Source organism: Saccopteryx bilineata, chromosome 2 (assembly GCF_036850765.1).
Source record: "Saccopteryx bilineata isolate mSacBil1 chromosome 2, mSacBil1_pri_phased_curated, whole genome shotgun sequence".
Lineage (NCBI taxonomy): Eukaryota > Metazoa > Chordata > Mammalia > Chiroptera > Emballonuridae > Saccopteryx > Saccopteryx bilineata.
The window spans coordinates 45,236,998-45,257,747 of NC_089491.1; the positions used below are offsets into that span (position 1 = coordinate 45,236,998).

Below are 20,750 nucleotides of genomic sequence, written 5' to 3' on the forward strand. Positions count from 1 at the left end.
TTCCAGAACAAGGAAGGAGGAGTATCTTGATTTCTCAAGTTTGCATAATAATCACTAAAAGAGTCAAATATATGCATATTATCATTTTTTTTTCTTTATCTGAAGTATTCATATTTTGATAACCAGAAATTTAAGAAAGATCAGTTATCTTCTTTACAGAGGGCATCTTTGTAAATTTCTGGTTCTTTGTTAGACCACTCAAGATAACAAAATAGAAAGTTCACTTTAATTTGATTCATAAAAAGACTACAGTATCTTGTTTGGTTGCTAGAGAGCGTGGCATATATACATATCATATCCATATATACTTGCACACATACAAACATGAATATATACCCATACACATACACACATGTATGTACATGCAGCACACACAAGTATAACTGAGTTCATCTAACTACACGGACAAATAGAACACAGCTTTTCCCTTTGTCCATAGACTAAATCTTTCCCGAGTCCGCCAACCTGCAGATGGTGCGTTTGTGTGCCCACGTGGGGTTTGACTTACAATTAGCATGTGAAGATCACTCTCTGTGGAGGCCATGCTGATTTTTCTTTACTTCACTGGGCTCTTAGGCTTACTGGCTTCTATCTCATCTAAAGAGTGCTTGAGAGTAAAAACCAGTGGAATTATTTACAACATGTTCTTCATGTTCTATTATATTCCTTTCCAGGGGTTGATTTCCAAAGGAAAACTCTTCTTGTCGATGGAGAGCGGACGGTTCTGCGGCTGTGGGATACGGCCGGTGAGGAGAGGCAAGTGCTGTCCACGATGCTTGGGGCTCTGCGCAGGCTGGCACAGGCCAGCTTTGTAGCACGCACTGTGGTTTTTACACTTATAATTATATATTTACACAGTATAGTTATATGATACATTAGAATTTCAGGAGTACAGTGGTACCTTGAGATACGAGTTTAATTCGTTCTGTAACTGAGCTCGTAAGTCAGTCAACTCATATATCAAACAAATTTCTCCCATTTAAAATAAGTGAAATAGATTTATTTTGTTCCATGCCTGTGAAACATCCCCAAACCATCCTAAATTATGAAAAAAGATGTTTTTAATTAAGAAACACACATGTATAGTTTACCAGTGTATAAAAAAATATATGAAATAAAAGAAAAGTGTATTATTTAGTACTGTATTCTTACCTTGGAGACAGACGAGTGCAGCTAATGGAGGTGAATGGTGGGGTCGGGGGAGGAAGGGATGCAGGCACTGTAGACACGTAAACTAAAACTGCACTTTGTTAACACTAAATGTAAACTAAAACTGCATTTTCTTTACTTTAAACAAAACTAAAACTGTACTTCCTTTACTTAAAATGAAACCACCGAAACTTAATTGTAAAAAAATGCACTTTCTTAACTTTAAACTTAACCGAAGCTTAATATTACATATTTTTCATTTATTCATCACCTGTTTTTGCCTTTTTGGCTGTACTTTTGACACTTCCACTTGCGGGACTTTTGAATAAAAATCTATCAAAAGAGGTGTGCTTTTGCCTGCCTTTTAAAATGTTACGGAAATGTGACAAACAAGTGTCATTAAAAAGTGCTGAAGCACGACCAGTTGAAACTTTTTCTGGGTGTTTCTTTTTAGTGAAACCTGAAAGCTTCTCCCACATTGCCAGCACGTCTTTAATTTCACTTGTACAAATCACTTCCTCCGACTCTACCTCCTCCTCACTACTAATCTCTTGCAGAAGCTCCATATGTTGCATCATCTGTAGCTCCTTCAACTCCTCAGTTGAGAGTTCTTCTTCATGTTTCTCGACGAGCTCGTTTACATCACCCTCATCTACCTCCAGACTCATCAACTTTCTGAGGGACACAATCTCCTCCAACCCTTCTACTTCGGTCTCGGCCTCTGGTTTGAATCCTTCGAAGTCCCTGTCTGCAACATCAGGCCATAACTTTTTCTGTAACGAGTTCAAAGTTCTTCTTGTAACCTCTTTCCATGCCAAGTCAATAATGTGTAAACATATCACAATGTTGTAGTGATCTTTCCAAAACTCTCAAAGTGTTAGAATTGTATTCTCAGTCACCGCAAAGCAGCCGCAAAACAAGTGCTTTGTGTAAAGCTTTTTAAAGTTGGAAATGACCTTCTGATCCATAGGTTGCAAGATTGAAGTCGTGTTGGGTGGGAAGTAGAGGACTTTCACGAATTTGAACTCATCAAGAGTGTCATCTTCCAGACCAGGTGGTTTGGCTGGAGCATTATCAAGGATTAGTAATGCTTTCATCAGGAATTTATTTTCTTGAAGATATTTCTTCACTGCAGGACCAAAGACGAGATTTACGCATTCAATAAAAAACTGTTGCGAAACCCATACCCTAGCATTGGTGTGCCACATAACCTGCAGTTTTTCTTTAAGAATCTTGTGAGTCTTAAAGGCCTGTGGATTTTCAGAATGATACACTAGCAGTGGCTTTACTTTAGTCACCGCTAGCATTTGCACACAATGCAAGGGTCAGACGGTCCTTCATGGGTTTATGGCCTGGCAGCTTCTTTTCCTTTGTGGTGATGAAAGTCCTTCGGGGCATTATTTTCCAAAACAATCCTGTTTCATCACAGTTGAACACTTGTTGGGAGATGTAGCCTACCATTTCGATAAGCTCAGCAAAACGTGTGATGTACTCCTCAGCTGCCTTAACATCAGCACTTGCAGCTTCACCATGCCTCACCACCGAGTGGATGCCTGATCTCTTCTTGAAATTTTTAAACCAGCCATGACTTGCCTTAAACGTATCTTCTGCTGCCTCTTTTGAGGTTGATGGTTTTTTCTTCTTCAAGTCGCTGTAAATAATACATGCCTTTTCACATATTACAGTCTCCATCACTGAATCTCCTGCCAGCTCTTTCTCTTTCACTCACACCAGCAGAAGCTTCTTCATTTCTTCACGGATATTTGTCCTTAATTGGGACAGAATTGTAGTTTCTTTCACTGGATTTGCACTTTTGATGGCATCCCTTTGTTTAAAGATGGAACAAATTGTAGATGTACTGTATTGCAGTTGTATAGCCTTGCCAGTTTAATCATTCATACACCAACCAAACTCATGTTTTTCTATTATTTCTTGCTTTACTTCTATCAACATCATTCTCTTCTTCAAACCACTATCCTTAACACTCACTTTCTTCGGCCCCATCATAGCACACAAAAAAAGCTAGTAACAAATGCAAAAATGATGGAAAACGAGTACAGTGCACGAGATTCAACTTGATTCTGCAGGTAACGTGAGAAAGAACGAGATGCTGGTGTTGTGCTGCCGATACTGGATCCGTGCGCCAACACACCAACTAGCAGCAGCTTCTTGAATCATGACTCATATCTCGGAATTTCGCTCGGATCTCAAACAAAAATATGGACCAAGTCACAACTTGTATCTTTAAAAATTGTATGTTGGTCTGCTCGTATCTCAAGGTACCACTGTACTCAGTTTTTTCCACTTCCCTACCTCCTTTTCTTATATATCAGTTGTGTGAGAAAAGGATCCTAAACTTTCCTTGAGCTCCTGTTCAGTTGGGAAAAAGAGAGTGCCCTTTCCTAGGAAGAGAATTTAGGGGAGACCACACCTGTGAATGCACTGACAGTGTGAGGGGCTCCTAATTAGGGCACAATAAAAAATAGCTGTCAGTTGCCCTTGATTTAAGGGCAGAGGCACAAACTAAATAGCAGATGTGCATCTGGTAACAGTTCCTTATCTTGCATTTATTGCCAATGACAAGAAGCTTTACATATAGGTTTTAGTGTTGTTCTGCTCTTTGGGAGCAGAATCCAGTTGTTAAACAAGTACGTATGGGCTGCCTACCAAGCTCTGTACCAAGTGCCATTTAGGCTGGTACAAATACCTGCCCAGGTGGAACTCATATCTCTAGCAGGGTGACAGTTTCAACATTTCAAAAATAACTTGTGTCTGACATGGCCCGATTTAAGACAATATAAAATATTGCACATGGTTTAGATTAAGAGAGTTTTGTAGTATGCTCTTCCCCTGCGAGCCCCTCACCTCTGTGTAAGCAAAGCTTCTGTGTGGTGTGGAGCTCCACATTGTTCTTCCTCTGCCCTGCTCACTCCCGGAAGCTCGTGCCTCTCTCATGCGCACTTTCTTCCACTCTTGTGCCCCACTCGTGGGTTCTGGTAGGTTTTTTCTGAGCTTGGTATTTTTAGAAATGGCACAGTCAGCCTTGTCCTGGTTATGTTTTGGGATTTGTAAACACTCTTGGGATTGTTTGGTGTGAAAATGATGGGCTTTTTAAAATCGGCATCCCAGATTCTCATCCCGTTACCTTTCACTGGGTCATTCTGGGCCTTAGCAGGAGCTGTTTCCCAGTGATCTGTTATAATCATATTTTTCTCAATTGGGGCTTATTTGAGATGAGAAAATAGTGAGCATAAAAGAGACAAAGAATGAAGCAGAACCCACCAGACTGATTAGAATCATGACTTCAGTGCTTTTCTCTTTTCCAGATTTCGAAGTATTGCCAAGCCCTACTTCCGACGAGCAGATGGTGTTTTGCTGCTGTATGACGTTACGTGTGAGAAAAGCTTTCAGAATGTTCAAGAATGGGTAGATATGATAGAGGTAAGAAATCAAAATAGAGAAACAAAGTTACACAAGCCATCCCGGATAATGCTGGTTCTCTTCTTCGTCGAAGGGAACATAATGAGAACCCATGGAATCATGTTGTCACAAAGAATTGGATGTGAGAGGCAGGGTTCCTAGTGGCACTCAGTGGTATCAGTCTCCCTCAGTAGTTGGGCAGGTTCCCACAAGGCTAAGGACACCACTAAAGGGAGTTTCTGGGGATAAAACTTCTGGGTTTCCTTACAGATGAAATCAGAACCCCATTGGTAGCAAGTGGAAATGCAGAGAACCTGAGAAGCAGCAGCTCCGAGAAATGAGGCTGGTGGGCGGGGTGTATAGCATGGCTGGATGTGGACAGGGCTTCCACATGCACTAGAAGTACAGGTAAAACACCGCCTTGTGTGAACACCTGTGAGCCTCAGATTCTATTCAGCTGTGTTCTCAAACAACCATGGTGTTGAAATATCTCTTAGTGACCGGCTGCCACGTGTTCAGGAGCCCACAGCCGTCAAGTGCTGAGCAGCAGGGAAGCGACCTTGGCAGCTATTGGTTGCACCTTTCCCAGGTTCTGAAGAGTAAGAACACTGTATTCAAGATGAATTATCAGGTCTGGTATAGAGAAAAAAAATAGAAAACACTTGGCATTTATCTTTTGTCTTAGAAAAACAATGGGCGTGATAAACCTTTGCATGGCTTGCCCTTTCCAATTTGAGGGAATTCTATGGGGACAGTTTCTATGGCCACCATATATGGGTAGAAACTCATCGTGTAATCATCAGGATAGGCCTAACGATTGAGAAGAAGTAGAATGTCAGTGGTGAATAGACCCTCCAAATTATTAATTAATACACTTAGATCAGAAATTACTAGGTTATAAAATCTTGTAATAAAATCATGGGCAAAGAAAATTATAGCCATTCACTTATCTGGCATGAATAATTTATGGACTGAATATTTGGGGAAAACTTGAATGGAGACATGTGAGACGTGAGCTCTCATCCTGACTTTTACACATTGAAAGTATCTTGAGCACCCCCTCTGTGCAGTACTGTTCTGCTGTTCCAGTGCTTGGCCTCTGTCTGTTAGTGAAGCAAAGAGCCCTATCCTTATGGAGCTTGTATTTTAGTGAGGGAGACGTAGCAGAAAACAGAAACAAATAAAATGACTAGAATGACGGAAAGTGATACATGTTATGGTAACTGAAAGAAGGCAGGGGAAGGGCCCATGGTGAGGTGGTGGCCTTAGCTTTCCTTTGTGTGGTCAGGGTGGCCTCACAAGGAGGTGATATTTGAGTCAGGGCTCAGAGGAGGTATTACCTGTGTGACTGTGTGAGGTCAATTAGATGCTGGGATTCTTGGCTTACTTAAATGAGTATTTGGTTAATGGCTTCCAAATGAAGTCCCTTGGATCCTGAGCAGATTGCCAAAGAACACAATTACACATGAATGAGCAGGTGGGGTAGGTTTGAAGGGAGCCTTTTTCTCCCCTTCCCCTCTGCTCTTACTACTCTCTGGTGCCTGCAGTTGGAAGAAAGTAGTGTGAAGAGAAGGAGAGTCAAATAGAACTTCAATACTTTTAAGGCTTATCTCTTGATCCCATGTTGGGTACGGACCACACTGAAGGGGCACCTGGGTGTCTCCGGGCACTGCCAAGAGTCGTTTCTGCATGTCTTAACCAGGGCTGCTACCTCTCTTGTTTAGGAACCAGAACCCCATTTTCCTGAGCTAGGCAGCTGTAGTCTCTTATTCTCCTCATAGCCTATCAGATGGGAGATGCCTTTTACTACCCCCTTCATTGTACACATAGATATATTGAAGCAAAAACATGAAGAGACTTGCCTGATTTTATGCAGCCAGTGAGTGGGCAGGAGGCAGGAGAGGAGGGGTGGGGCTCAAACTCATGCGTGCCTCTCACAGGTTACTTTTCACCCCAGCTTCCCCAGGTGTGGGACAGAGCGACAATTTACATATGCTGTTTTGGAAACATTATCCAGAGAAGCTGTTATTTTGAATAAAGTGGTAACTGACTCTTCATAAGAAAAAATGCTCACCTTTAGGACATTCTCACTTTGCTTTTGTTATAAACCAGATAGCAGCTAATGTGGAACTTTTAAACTCTATTCTGGTCTCATTATAGCTGAGTTCATTAGTTGTATGTTTTGTGTGTGGAATAATGAAGTAGACTTGTAATTACTGTTTTTTAGAATGAAAGTAGTAGTAAATGATGTGGGCACCACAATAAAATATAATTTTGAGGTCATGCTTCTCTAGTGTATATTGGTTTGTTTAGTGGGAAGGGGGATGCAGTCAATTTAAACCTGGGCCTGGGCCCTTACAAGTTTCTATTTAAAATCTTATAATTTTAGTGTTCTCACCTGTCAATGGGAAAATGATTGTCTTATTTTAGAGATTTTGAAGTTTAAAGACAGTATTGCTACATCATGTGGCACACGGGCATTTGGACCTGGTAGCTGCTGTCATCATTGTTGTAACTTGTCCAGTGTTTGATGTATGCACACTGTTTTTCTTTTCTTTGTGGTAGGATGCAACCACTGAGAATATTCCTATCATGTTGGTAGGAAACAAGGCTGATCTTCGTGATGCTGCTGCTGCAGAGGGACAGAAGTGTGTCCCGAGGTACTGTGGAGAGAAACTGGCCATGGTAAGAGGGAAAGTGAGTCCAGGTTGGAAGAGGTCTTTTGCTCTCGTCTGCCTTTCCGTAAGAGGTTTTATGACAAAACCCCACCCTGTGTGATGGTGCTTCTGTCCTTACACAGAACTCCTGGTGTTACCCACGTAATGAATCTAGTTCCTAGCACCAAGGATGAAATCCCTCACAGAGGGAGATTGATTACTCTCCCTTTCCTCCCACTGAGTTCCATTGACCTAGAGGAGCCAGAGTTACCACGTCTTCCTCCTCACTCTCATCAGTTCCTGGAACCCTTCTCTACTGGAGTCCAGGTGAAGGATGGTTGGATTCCAGAGGATTCCTATGCCAAGGGCCAGATGGTACAGTGTGTTGGAAGACCTTTTTTTTTTCTGTAAGATTTGTGTTTAGTTGGAGGAGTCCAGAATTACTTTTGGTTTTGCATTTGTGTAGAGGATGGAGCTCACTCCTATCCAGGTGATTACCTTGGGTAATGTTAATATACCCATTGTTATCATTCTGTCAGAAAGCCGTGTGGCCCTCTAATGATTTGGCCTGACTTACAAGCGCACCCTGAGTCAGATAAGAAGTTTGTACCATCACCATCTGACGTGAGATTGCTATGGTTGTTGCCTGTCATTGGCACCATGAAAGGATCTTATTCTCTGTAGCATATCCATGTGAACTTCTAAAAGAAATCTGAGTTTCACTGTTCTGAATTGGGAGATTTTTCTTGTTCTACACTTTAGAACTGTGAACAAGATATGGTCAACATCAAAATGAGGTGATGAATGCAGAAGAGATTCACTCAACATGTATTTAGTTGTCTCCACCATGTGATAAGCAGTTAGTTATGTGCCGAGCAAAGAACTGAGAACAAAACCGGCAGTCCTTGTCCTCCTGTAGTTTATTGTCTGGGGAGAGAGACATTGAACACATATGAGCCACATGTCAGACTCGGTCCCTCTACCACGTTAGAGATCTCACAATCCCTGTCTGCGTGCCAGTTTTATTTCTTCCCCTTAATTTCTCAGTTTCCAAGGTTAGTTATGGAATTCATCACCTATACCCTCAAGAGCACTGTCTGTTTCAACCCGGAACATCATGGCTGCAGGACTCAGCTGCAGCATTATCTTCTAGATCTACTGGGAATTCATTCATTTTGTGATTTTTTTTAAAATGGATTTTTCTATGGTTACGAGGGCTTTGTGGGTCAAGGTCCCACAGTGCAGTGTCCCCCACTGTTCGGTTTGTCTCCCTCTCCCTGCTCCAGAGCAGCCCCTACGACTCCCCTGGTCCCGCACTGGACGGTGTGGCCCACACCCAGGCCCGTGGCACACTGCTCTCCTTTCCGGAGAGATGGTCTCCAGCTTGTCAGACAAAGGCACACAAATATTACTTCAGCAGTTACAGTTGTGGCAAGTGCTGTGCAGGAAAAATACAGACAGCTAGGAGGTTTTACAATAGGAAGACCAAATAGGAACTTTTCAGGGTTAGGAAATGCTTGATCTTAACTTCAAGGGTAGATTACCTAAGATCCAAAAGGTAGGTAGGAGTCATTCTGGAGAAGGGTTGATAGAGACAAGGTATCACCTAGTTCAGGGGTCAGGAACCTTTTTGAGTGAGAGAGCCATGAATGCCACATATTTTAAAATGTAATTCCATGAGAGCCATACAATGACCTGTGTACGTTACGCATTATCCAATAAAAATTTGTTGTTGTCCGGAGGACAACTGTTATTGGCCTCAGCCACCCACAACCATGAACACGAGAGGTAGGAAATGAATGGATTATAATACATGGGAATGTTTTATATTTTTAACGTTATTTTTTTTATTAAAGATTTGTCTGTGAGCCAAATGCAGCCATCAAAAGAGCCACATCTGGCTCGCGAGCCATAGGTTCCCAACCCCTGACCTAGGTAATGGGATCAACAGGTGCAAAGGTCCTGAGATGGTAGGGAATTGGGAGCACTGTGGAAACGGAGGGAAGGGCAGGGTCCCTGGAGCACTGTGGGAGAGAACAGTGGCAGGTAAACCTGGGAGGTTGGCTGGGGCCACATGTGGGCTAGGTCTTGTCTGCCGTTGTGAAGCATCGGAACATTACTTGAAGTAGAACAGGAAGCTATAAAAGGTTTGAAGCAGGAGAGGGAGATGATCAGTGATCACACGCATGACTGCTGTGGGTTGAATAATAGAAGACTAAAAAATGTCCACTGCTTTTAGCATCCTGCAGGTTGCTGAGTCTTGACAGGAAATGACAGTGTGACAGGGGATGTGTGTAGGTGGTGGCCAAAAGGAGACAGACTTTGATGGACTTGTTCCTGAGTGGTTACCTTAAACAATCGTTCTTATTTCTCTCAAACTATTTGATGGCAAACATTGGGTAGCATGTATGTGACTAATGGGAATAAGACTCTCAAAACATGAAATTTTGTACTGTGGTTTTAAAAAATTTTATATAGAAAATTAAATTTAATGGGGTGACATTGATCAATTAGAGTACATAGGTTTCAGGTAAACATTTCTATGGCATTTAAACTGTTGATCGTGTTGTGTGCCCATCACCCAAAGTCAAATCATTTTCTGTCACCATATATGTGTCCGTCTTGACTCCCCTTCCCCTACCTTCCTTCCCCAACCACCATTGTAAACTGAAAACTGCCTCAACTAGGAACTTTCTGGAATAACGAGGCTAAAATTGGTCATTTCTTTTTAATTATTGAAACTGTGAATCCAGTTTCTCAGCTACTAGTCACTCTTAGTGTACTCAACAGGAGAATGTTTTTATTTATTAACTTCTAAGCTAAAACTTTAGGAAACTTAATGACTTTGTTTAATACTGTATTTGTTTGCCTTACAGACCTATGGGGCATTATTCTGTGAAACAAGTGTTAAAGATGGTTCATAAATCATGGAAGCTGTTCTCCGTCTTGCCAGGTAAACTTTTGTCTCTTATTTGAAAATCTGGACGTAGGATTGAATTTTCATTTTGTTGGTGCACATGTCAAACTTCTCAATCACAACATGATTGTACATTGGAAAACACTGTCTTATCTTTCTGTAGTGGTTAGAGAAACAATTAAACATAGATTTTTTATAAGAATTGGTATAGCTCCATGTTCACTGTGAACATTGGCAAAATACCTTACTGCCAAACAAAACAGGTGCATCTGAGGTGCTGTTGACATTTCTGCAAAATTTCATAACAAAGCTAATAATTGACTTGTATGAGTCATTTCCAGGGACCAGATTTTAAACACAAGAAACTATTATAAATATAACTATTATGAGATTTTCCAGGGTAAAGGAAAGAAAACCTCAATAAGGCAAATTTCATATTATGCCAGGTAGAAACACTTTGTTAAATTTATTACACAGGTAATTATTAAGCTAAGGCATCGGTGTTTTTTGTTTTTGTTTTTGTTTTTTTTGTATTTTTCTGAAGCTGGAAACGGGGAGAGAAAGTTAGACAGACTCCCGCATGCGCCCGACCGGGATCCACCCGGCACGCCCACCAGGGGCGTCGCTCTGCCGCCAACCAGAGCCACTCTAGCGCCTGGGGCAGAGACCAAGGAGCCATCCCCAGCACCCGGGCCATCTTTGCTCCAATGGAACCTTGGCTGCGGGAGGGGAAGAGAGAGACAGAGAGGAAGGAGGGGGAGGTGGAGTAGCAAATGGGCGCTTCTCCTATATGCCCTGGCCGGGAATCGAACCTGGGTACCCCACACGCCAGGCCGATGCTCTACCGCTGAGCCAACTGGCCTGGGCCAGCATCAGTGTTAATAATAAGTAACATTTTGGTTTGTAGAGTAGAATAAAATACTGCATTATTGAGGAACTTGGGTATGAATATGTTTTAATCCTTAGAGTATTGTTAGGAGATAACAACATTGTCTGTTATATTTATGTCTTGCGCCTAGTTTTCTGCCACAAATGAAAAGATAATTCTCTATTGGCCTAAAGGTATTAGTAAAAGGTAGCTAGGGAGGTAGGTAGGGAGGTAGGAAGGTAGAAAGGAAGGAAGGAAGGAAGGGAGGGAGGGAGGGGTGAAGGGGGAAGGCGGGAAGGAAGGAAGGAGGGGGGAAAGAACGGGGGGAAGTAGAAGGAAAGAGAAAAAAAAAAGATATCAAAATGTGTGGTAAGAATATCCAGGCTGATGATCTTTAATTGCTGACAAAGTAGAAATGTAATTTTAGGTATATAGTGCTTTTGCTGATCACTTGTGAGGTTTTACAAGAATTTTAACTTTAGTATGATAATTGGTCTCTCCTGCTAATATACATCAACAGTTAAAATACTTCACAGGGTTTTTTGCTTTTTTATTAATGACTTACTGTTATAGTGCTTACAAGAACGGAATTCTGTTAATAGAAGGCTTGGACTGGGGCCCTGGAGAGACTGTGGCCAGAGAGAACCAGGAAACAGGCTTACAACCTATGACAGGGCTTGGAAGATGCCTTGGGCTTGAACTCAGACAGATACTTTGACAAGTATCCCCTTTGACATCAACCCAAGAGAGAGCCACCTGTCCCCACCACACTGGAAATCTGGAAATGATTTTTGATTAAAGCTAAAGCAGTGCTAACTTTGAGTGTGACCTAGAATGGGTAGAGAAAAGGCTAACATATATTTCAATGTATAAATTCAAGTGAATTACATGTTGTTGTAGGAGAATCATGGGCTCATATCACTTTTGTCAAGAATCAGAATAAAACCTTCATAAATCAGGGTGAAGTAATGGACCCCATGCACCTTTGGGTGCACAGCCATTTTGGTTGAACAGGATACATTCAGTAAACAGAGTGGGGCGAGTCAGTGAAGTGAAGGTGGAGTAAGTGCTGAGTCCGTAGCTGTTTTCCTTTTTTGAGAAGGTTGTATCGGTGCTTCATTGAAAGGAAGGGACGGAGAGGATGTGCCCTCTGAAGCAGATAGGTGCAGGGAGGACCTGCAGGTCTTTAGAGCTTGGTTGGGCGCCAGGCTGGACAGGGGCTCAGTGCTACCTTAGCCTCAGGCATTGAGGTGCTGAATGGCTGCTCTGGGTGATCCGACAAGGATGCTGCAGAGCAAGCCCTCTGCATGGCTGCTGGCTGCTGCCCAGAGTGCTGGAGGATTGTGGTGTCAGGAGGCTCAAAGCCCAGCCTTAGACTTACCCTGATAGCCATGAAGCCTTAAACAAGATCCTGTCTTCTTGTGGGCATCTCTCATCTGTCAAATGAGGGAGGATGGCTGAGGACAAAGATCTCTCAGACCCTCTCTGTTTCGACATTCTGTATTCTATATACAACAGCCTATAGTCCACTGAATAATGCAATTGCTTGTAAATGCTGAGTTGTCTTGTAGGGTCCTATTGGTCAAATAAGTTTGTAAAATATGATTTTTATGTTTGCTCACTTATAGTTTGCATTGGGGGCTGGGCAGTGCCAGGTATATGTGGTCTGTGAAATTGCAAATTACCTTCTTGCTTGGGAAGGGCCATTGTTTTGCTAATGTTTGCTGGAGGACAGCTTTTCAAGCCAGAAAGTTTTGAAAAGAGAGAGCAGAAGAAAGAGAAAAGAAGCCATGTTTGCAGAGTGAGAGCAGAGAGAATGCAGGATGAGAGAGAAGCCATGTTTGCAGAGTGAGTGAGAGCAGAGAATGCAGTGATGAGAGAGAAGCCGTGTTGGCAGAGTGAGTGAGAGCAGAGAATGCAGTGATGAGAGAGAAGCCATGTTGGCAGAGTGAGTGAGAGCAGAGAATGCAGTGATGAGAGAGAAGCCATGTTGGCAGAGTGAGTGAGAGGAGAGAATGCAGGGTGCTGAGGAAGAAACCAGTTTGTGCAGAGAGGAGAAGGTGTGCAGATGGGCAGCCAGAGGTGAGGGGCTTTGTGAGCTCTGCTGAGACTGGTGAGACCTTTGATTCTAGGGAAAAAAGAGAGAATATTCTCCTGTTTGTGGAACCAAACTGGAGAATGTATCAGGGCTTTGGGAGCTCTGAATGAGTGAAGGGGAAGTGTTTTCCCTGTGTGTTGCTCATCAGCTGGCACGAGACTTGAATAAAGGAAAGGCCCACCATTGTTTGGCTCCATTATTTCTTTACCGTCTGCCTGAATCCAGTGAGAACCTGAACCTGCATGGCCATGACGGCCGTGACTGCTGGCCACACAGGTCATGTTAAAGTTAAATGGCTCCAAATAGCCGCAGTCACACCCAGAGTGCAGAATCTATTTTCTTTATTATAAGATCATAAAGATGGAGAGGCTGTGAGCTGTCTGTCCGTACTTGCTCCTGCAGCTCTGTTTATGCTGTGACCTCCACACAGGCTCTGGTTTACTTGAAACGCTTGCACACACAGGCATTTTCAATAACAAGGGCACCTCCTGTGACTTTCTTATCAAGGAGGTTTTTTCTTTTATTGTTGTCACTGTATTATGGCCTGGTTTGAGGTCTCTTGTTTAGTTATTAGCCATGTGTAAAATATGAAAAGTAGAAAGAAAGCAAATATGTAAAGACTTTAATTTGCTTTATACTCTGCTTTCAGGTTTGCTTGTCAAAGTACTGAAGTCTGAAATGGAAATGGTATAGTTTCCACAAGTTAAATGAAAATTTAAAAAGTTTCACACATTTAGAATGTTATGGAGAAGGCAGGACATGTAAGTTCTCTATTTAGATCTCAAAAGACAATTCCCAGCACAGTCCATTTCTCACCATGTCACGTCAAAAACTTAACCTAGCTGGGCTTTAGGATTTACACTGTCTGAAGGACTCATTTTTGAAGGGAGACCATGAATGTTTGGTTAACAACGTGAACTACTCCGCTTTTTCTAAGAAAACCTCTCAATCCTAGGAAAAGTTTCTCTTAGAAATGCAGTTTTGTTGTTTCCGTATAGTGCTGATAGGACAACCATACAATCATTGTCCTTGGGAAGTAAATGAAGTAAATTTGCTATTAATAGAACTACAAGGGTTTATACATTTTCAATTTATTCTAATGCTACAGCACCAATTGGTCAATGGCCTGAAATTTGAGAAGAACACGAGAAGCTCAGGCTGACAGATCAGCTCAGCGCAACTGCTGAGCCCTTTGGGTGTAAATCTGTTTCCAAGACTGAGTCGTTTAAAATGCGGTTGTTAAGCATATGGAGATTTGGGGTGAAGTAATTTAATTTTCCCAGCCTTAAACCTGTGTTAGACGTCTGAAATAATATCTTTCTAATTTCTTTGAAGTGGGATGTTCATTTATTTTTAATGCATGAAAGACTGAAGGTCAGAGGAGCGATGTGGGTGCCTATGACTCCCCGTTACTGTTTGCTTTCAGGTTCAGTAATGTCTGCATTATCATGAGCACACATCATGTGAAAGCCCATACGTGGCTCAGTAGAGATTTTAAGGAAAAAAAGACAGGCTGTGCAATTTAACATTAGGAAAAAAACATAAAACATGATCAGGCAGCCATATGATATTGGGTTGGCAAGAAAGTATTTTTGGTTGTCACAGATAACGTTGCAATTGTTTTTGAAGGACTTCTGTCCATGTTATGGATTTTTCCTTTTGACATTTGATATCAGTCACATTTAGGTTACCTGAGAAGCAAGTTGTGCATAATTTTTGTTTGTAGCTGTTAGTTTTGGGTCAATTTTAACACGGAGCACAGAAATGAACATTTTCAGTATATTTTACTTTTTTATTTCCATTAAGGAAAGAAAGTTTTTGAGGCTTACAAAAAGATATGTGAAGTTTATTGTATTGATTGCATAACAGTACGCATGTGTCAAAATTGGTTTAAAAAATTCTGTTCTGGAGATTTTTCACTCAAAGTTGACCAGTGTTCTGATAGACCTACTGAAATTGATGATGACCAAATCCAAGCCAAAATTGAAGAGAATTGACATATAACTGTTTAAGAGATTGCAGAGAGGTTAATTTATTGCACACAACAATTGAAAATCACTTAAAATGTCATAGACTCGCTCCAGAGCTCGATATTTGGGTTCCGCATGAGTCGAAAGAGATTCACTTAACACAACGAATCAATATTTGCGACACGCATCTCAAGCGCAATGAAACAGACCTTTTTTGAAAAGAATCATCACTAGTGATGAAAAATGGGTCATCTACAGTAACATCATTCAAAAACGATTATGGTCTAAGCGTGATGAACCAGCACAAACTACATCTAAAGCTGAATTGCATCAATGAAAGGTCATGCTGTCAATTTGGTGGGAGTACAAAGGTGTTGTGTATTTTGAGCTGCTTCCAAGAAACCAGACGATCAATTCTGATGTTTACTGTCAACAACTAATGAAACTGGATGAAGCAAACAAAGAAAAAATGGTCACAATTGTCAAATCGCCAAGGAATTGTGTTCCACCATGATAATGCAAAGCCTCACACATCTTTAGTAACTCGTGGAAAATTATTGGAGCTTCATTGAGAAGTAATGTCACATCCCCCATACAGCCCTGACCTGGCACCATCTGATTACCACTTATTTCAAAGTTTGCAACACTCTTTGAATGGTAAAACTTTCATAAATGATGATGACCTTAAATCGCACTTGGTTCAGTTTTTTGCTGATAAGGACCAAAATTTCTATGAGCGCACAATCGTGAAGCTGCAAGAAAGATGGCAAAAAGTCATTGAACAAAATGGAAAATATATAATTGATTAAAGTTTATTCTTTGTATTAAAAATGAGTTTTATTTCATACTATAAAACCGAAATTACTTTCTTGCCAACCCAATATATAGCTCATAGAGGCCATTGGCCCTCCCAGAAAGAAGACCTGTGAGCTGTCTTATGAGGATACTGTGATTATTGTACCCATTGTACAGATAAGAAAATTGAGAATTACAATGCTTAATCTTACAGTGACATAGCTACTAAATGTCAAAAATAGGACTTTTAATGGCTGATTTGAATCACTGGCTTGCGATTTGAATGCTGGTAATTTTAGGCTTCCATTATTAATTCTCTTCCTCTTTACTCTTCTCTGTGTAATTCCTTTCATCCCTATGGTTTCTAGAACTCTCTTTAGCTGGTGACTTCCAGTTTCTGTATTTTTAATTTCTACTTCTTTTTATATTCCATAATTCTACTCCAACCCATTCATAACTGGAAATTCCATAGGATGACTGACCCAAGGTATACAAATCCTAATGTGTTCATTTCTCCTTTTTTAAAAAAAAATTTTCCATTTATTTGAGAGAGAGAGAGAAAGAGAGAAGCATCAACTCATTGTTCCAGTTAGTTGCTCCATTTAGTTGTGCGCTCATTGTTTCTAGTACGAGCCCTGACCAGGGATTGAACTGCAACTTCAGCATACAGGATGATGCCTTATCCACTGAGCCACCTCACTAGGGCATAGTTTTTCTTTAAAATTGTTCCTCAATCTTTTATTTACTTTCTCAGGAAACTACCAAAATTATGATTAAAAAGTAGTAACCTGGAATCAGTCTTTACTCCTTTTTCTGTTCCATTATCACCTGCCTCCAGTGGATGCCCAGCTGATTCAGTGACCTCTCTGTACTCTTTCTTTAACTCATTTATATTGTCATTTATTCATATTTATTCATTCCCTATCTATCTATCATGTATCTGCTTCAGGCCTAAGAATTGTCTGCCTGGGAATTTCTCACCTGGGTTCAGTGCAGGAGGCACCAAAGATTCTGCCTCAGCATTTCTTCTCATCAGTGTATCCTCCACCCTGCAATCATGCTAGTATTTATAAATAAAATATTCAATTAACACTTTCTTGCTTGTAGCCCCACATAGATGTCCTATGTATAGCACAGAGTCCAAGTTTCTTAGCAAGTGGCTTAGTATCTCACAGTCTAACCTCCCTGCCTCTCTGAATATATGACTTATTTTGCTTTCCAAACAAACAATAATCTATAGACACAGCAAACTTTGTTTCCAGTCGTGGTCAAGCTCTTTTATGCCTCTTTGCCTCTGTGCATGCTGTTCCCTGCCTCCGGAATCGCCTTTCCTCGTTACTGAAGGAAGTCCCATTCAGTCAAGGGGTTGCCCTGCTGTCAGAGTGCACTCCCTTCCCGGCACCGAGCTCCCTGGGGTGCTCCCTTTGTGTCCCCGAAGAACATTGTGCATGTGTGTAGCAGCTTTCTCTGGATCCGGTAATTATTGATTTAGACAGTGACGGGATTCAAATAATTTAACGACTGGTTCTCTATATTGACCGTTTTAGGTCTAACAGATGATATACCAAACGGTAGTTTATTATTTCATGCATTTAATACTTAAATAAGAACAATAAAAGAGGTCCACAAAACTAGATTATTATAAGAAAGAATTTTAATATATTAATGAAAAATATTAAATAATACCTGACAAGAAACAGTAAAACTATTATTTAAGATATTCCATATTGCTTCTTGAGTGGCATCCTCACTTGCAGTTTTTTTCACTGTGGATGGAATGAACATTGCTAAGGGCACTTAGAATACGCTGTTGCACAGATGAACATCTGGATTTAGATCTCTGGCTCTCCCTCATAGCTCACTAATTGAGGATCCCAGAGTTGGCATAAATTGGACTTTTATCAAATGACATGTGAGCACACAGGGAATTGGGAAATTGTATTGGTTTTGTATTGTCGCTGTAACAAATTCCTACTAACTTAATAGTTTAAGCAGTGAAAACTTATTATCTTACAGCCTAGAGGTCAGAAGTCTGAAATTAGTCTAAAGGGTGTCAGGGGTTGAAATGTGAATCCTTTCCTTTCCCTGAGTCTTTGCTACCTCATCTTTGAACAGAGGATAATAATGTTCACCTGTCACCTGTCAGGGTGTGTGTGTGTGTGAAAAGAAAAATGGGAAAGCCTGTAGCACAGCATTTATTAGTTGGCCTTCAGCAAGATCGCTCTTTTTTTCCTCTTCTCACAGTGCAGTAGTTATCAAAAGTACCTCCTAGACCTGTGCTGACCAATTTTGCAGCCACTAGCCACCTGCAGTGTGGCTAATCCAAATTTAGATATGCTGCATGTATTGAATAAATACTAATTTGGAAGACATTATAAAGATTATAAAGTACCTCAGTATTTTTATAGATAGCATGCTGAATTGATAATATTTGTGTTCCACTGAGTTAAATAGAGTACATTATAACATCAATGTAACCTGTTTCTATTTACATTTTTTGGTGTGGCTACCAAATATTTAAAATGACGTGTGTGGATTACATTATATTTTATTAAGCAGCATTGTTCTGCCAGGCATTAATTCCCAGTATCTGCTACTCTGGAACAAACAGTTTTAGTTCTCTACCACTCTGTAATAAAACTTGGTCACCTAAAACCACAACTACCTCTATTTTTAGAGATTACTAGAATTGGCAGGTCTCAGAAGTTTCCTCAACTTCTCTCACTTAGGGGGTCTTCTGTTTGCAGTCAGATGGATACCAGGCGTCTCAGGCTTGAGACCACCAGAGTTCCTTCTGGGCATCCTCTCCTCCCCCAGAACTCCTCTGCTGGCCTCTCTCTACTGAGGAACCCTGGACTCCTTAAATGGCAGCTCAGGGCACCTGGTCCTTACTAACACCTGGCTTAGAAGTCGCAGTACACCATTCCCTTGGCATTCTGTGCATGCAGCAGACTATGAAGCATGTGAAACCATAGGAGAGAGCAGGAGGAGTCTGTGTGTGCACGGGTATATACACATGTGTGTGTGCCTGTGCATGAGGGGCTGTGCCTGCGTGTGTGAGTCTGTGGCTTGGCGCTCAGGATGCAGGCGCTAGAGCCAGCCTGCGTGGCGTGGGTCCCAGCTCTGCCACTCCTCCAGCTGTGTGACCTAAGGGAACTCCTCATGTGTAAGATGTACAGTGGGGCACGATGAATTCACATGGTTCATGTGAACATTAAGTAAGTTAACATCGATCAAGCGTTTACACAGCATATGGACGGCACACGGCAGGTACGCGGCTGTGTATTTTATTTCTGCAGAGCCATTTGTGGTTTAGCTTTGTACCTCAGTAATCCCGTCTCTCTCTCCCTCTGCTCTTACCTCTGCCTCTACCTCTCTGTCTCTCTCCAGGGAAGTGAAAAAAAGAACGAAGAAGGATGACAGCAAATCCATTATTAATCTGACTGGAGACAGTTCCAAACAGTCAACCCGTAAGAAGAGTTGCTGCAAGCGTTAAACCCAAAACCATGGCCTTGGCTTGTGAAGTGTTCATTTCCGGAGGACAGAAGCTATGGGACTTGTTTCTTATGTAGCCTGGTGCAGCCAGCGGACACTGCCCCCTGGAGAGTGACCAGCCAGAAGTCTGAACTGTGTTCTTAGGTCTCTCCAGAGCCTCGGCTCCTCTTTGCTACGTTCCCATGAACAGGTTGGGTCCCCTGGTTAAAAATGCCTGTTGTGTCCTTACAGAGGCTTGAACAATAATGTGTGTAAATGCTTTTAAGTGCTAAGGAAATCACATGCTCAGATCAAAGCTGTAGAAGAAACTCATGGACATCATTAGGTTCATGTGGCCACTGACATAATCCATGACAACATTTCTTTCAAATATTCGGTTAGCATCCTACTGCACTTTGCTGTTAACTAGGCCTGTGGTCTCAGATGTCTGTTCCCTCATCTGTAAACCAAGGTAGCGTGGCCTTGCCGGCCTCACCTCTCCCCATTATTATTATTCTTTTTAATCAGTAGGAAGCAGCGTGAGATGGTCCACACTTAAGAACCCTGGTTATTTGTACTCTTAAAATATCAAATTATTGACTTTTCAATACCTGACCTTGTTGTGGGTCAGCAAACCCTGGTTTTTGTTTTATTTTGTTTTCAGTGGTGTGAACCAATTAAGTTATTCCCAGCCAGAGATCTGAACTTACCTTGGTCCACATAGATCCAGGCCTCAAGTAGTTCACTGAAAAAACTTACATCATCGCTGTTATATGTAAGTTAAAAATATTCCTTTTTGTTTAATTAATATAATTCATTGTAACCTTTTCTCTCCTTTTTATAATTTTTATAATCAAACCTTAAATTTTCCAAGCTTCATTTATATTTAATGAAAATTGACCAAGTACATTACACGCATGGATTATGAGTAGCCACGGCATCCTTTAGTTTTCTTTTGGGGTTTTTATCTGTATTTTTCTGAAGTGTGAAGCATGGAGGCAGACAGACAGACTCCCACATTTGATTTCATGAAGGTATTCTCAAATTTAAAGTTTATTTTTATTAAGAACAAAAAATTCAGTCATGTCCTGTTTAAGGAGTGGGATGTGCTCTGAGAAATGCTTTGTTAGGTGATTTCGTCGCTGTGCAGACATCGTGGAATGCACCTCACTCACCCAGATGGACTAACCTACCACCCACTCAGTATGGAATTGCCTATTGCTCTGGGACTACAAGCCTGTACTGCAGGTTGCATGTTACTGTGCTGAACACGCTAGGCAGCTGTAACACATTGGTAAGTATTTGTGTATCTAAACACATCTAAAGCGAGAAGGTACAATAAGTATAAAAGATACAGTATAAAAAATAAGGTGTGTGTGCCCCTGTGCCTGCCCGTGCGCCT

At 41.3% G+C, this 20,750-nt stretch overlaps 1 protein-coding gene across 1 annotated transcript in view; it reads left to right on the forward strand.

The window, feature by feature from the left end:
- The window catches only part of LOC136324321 (ras and EF-hand domain-containing protein-like), a 71,235-nt gene extending 51,064 nt beyond the window's left edge, over positions 1 to 20,171 (forward strand). The window contains 5 exon segments of the mRNA XM_066257022.1: positions 675 to 756; positions 4,476 to 4,590; positions 7,135 to 7,254; positions 10,103 to 10,179; positions 19,265 to 20,171. Coding sequence (XP_066113119.1) covers positions 675 to 756; positions 4,476 to 4,590; positions 7,135 to 7,254; positions 10,103 to 10,179; positions 19,265 to 19,370 — 500 coding nt within the window. The 3' untranslated portion in view covers positions 19,371 to 20,171.
- Positions 20,172 to 20,750: the final 579 nt, after the last annotated feature.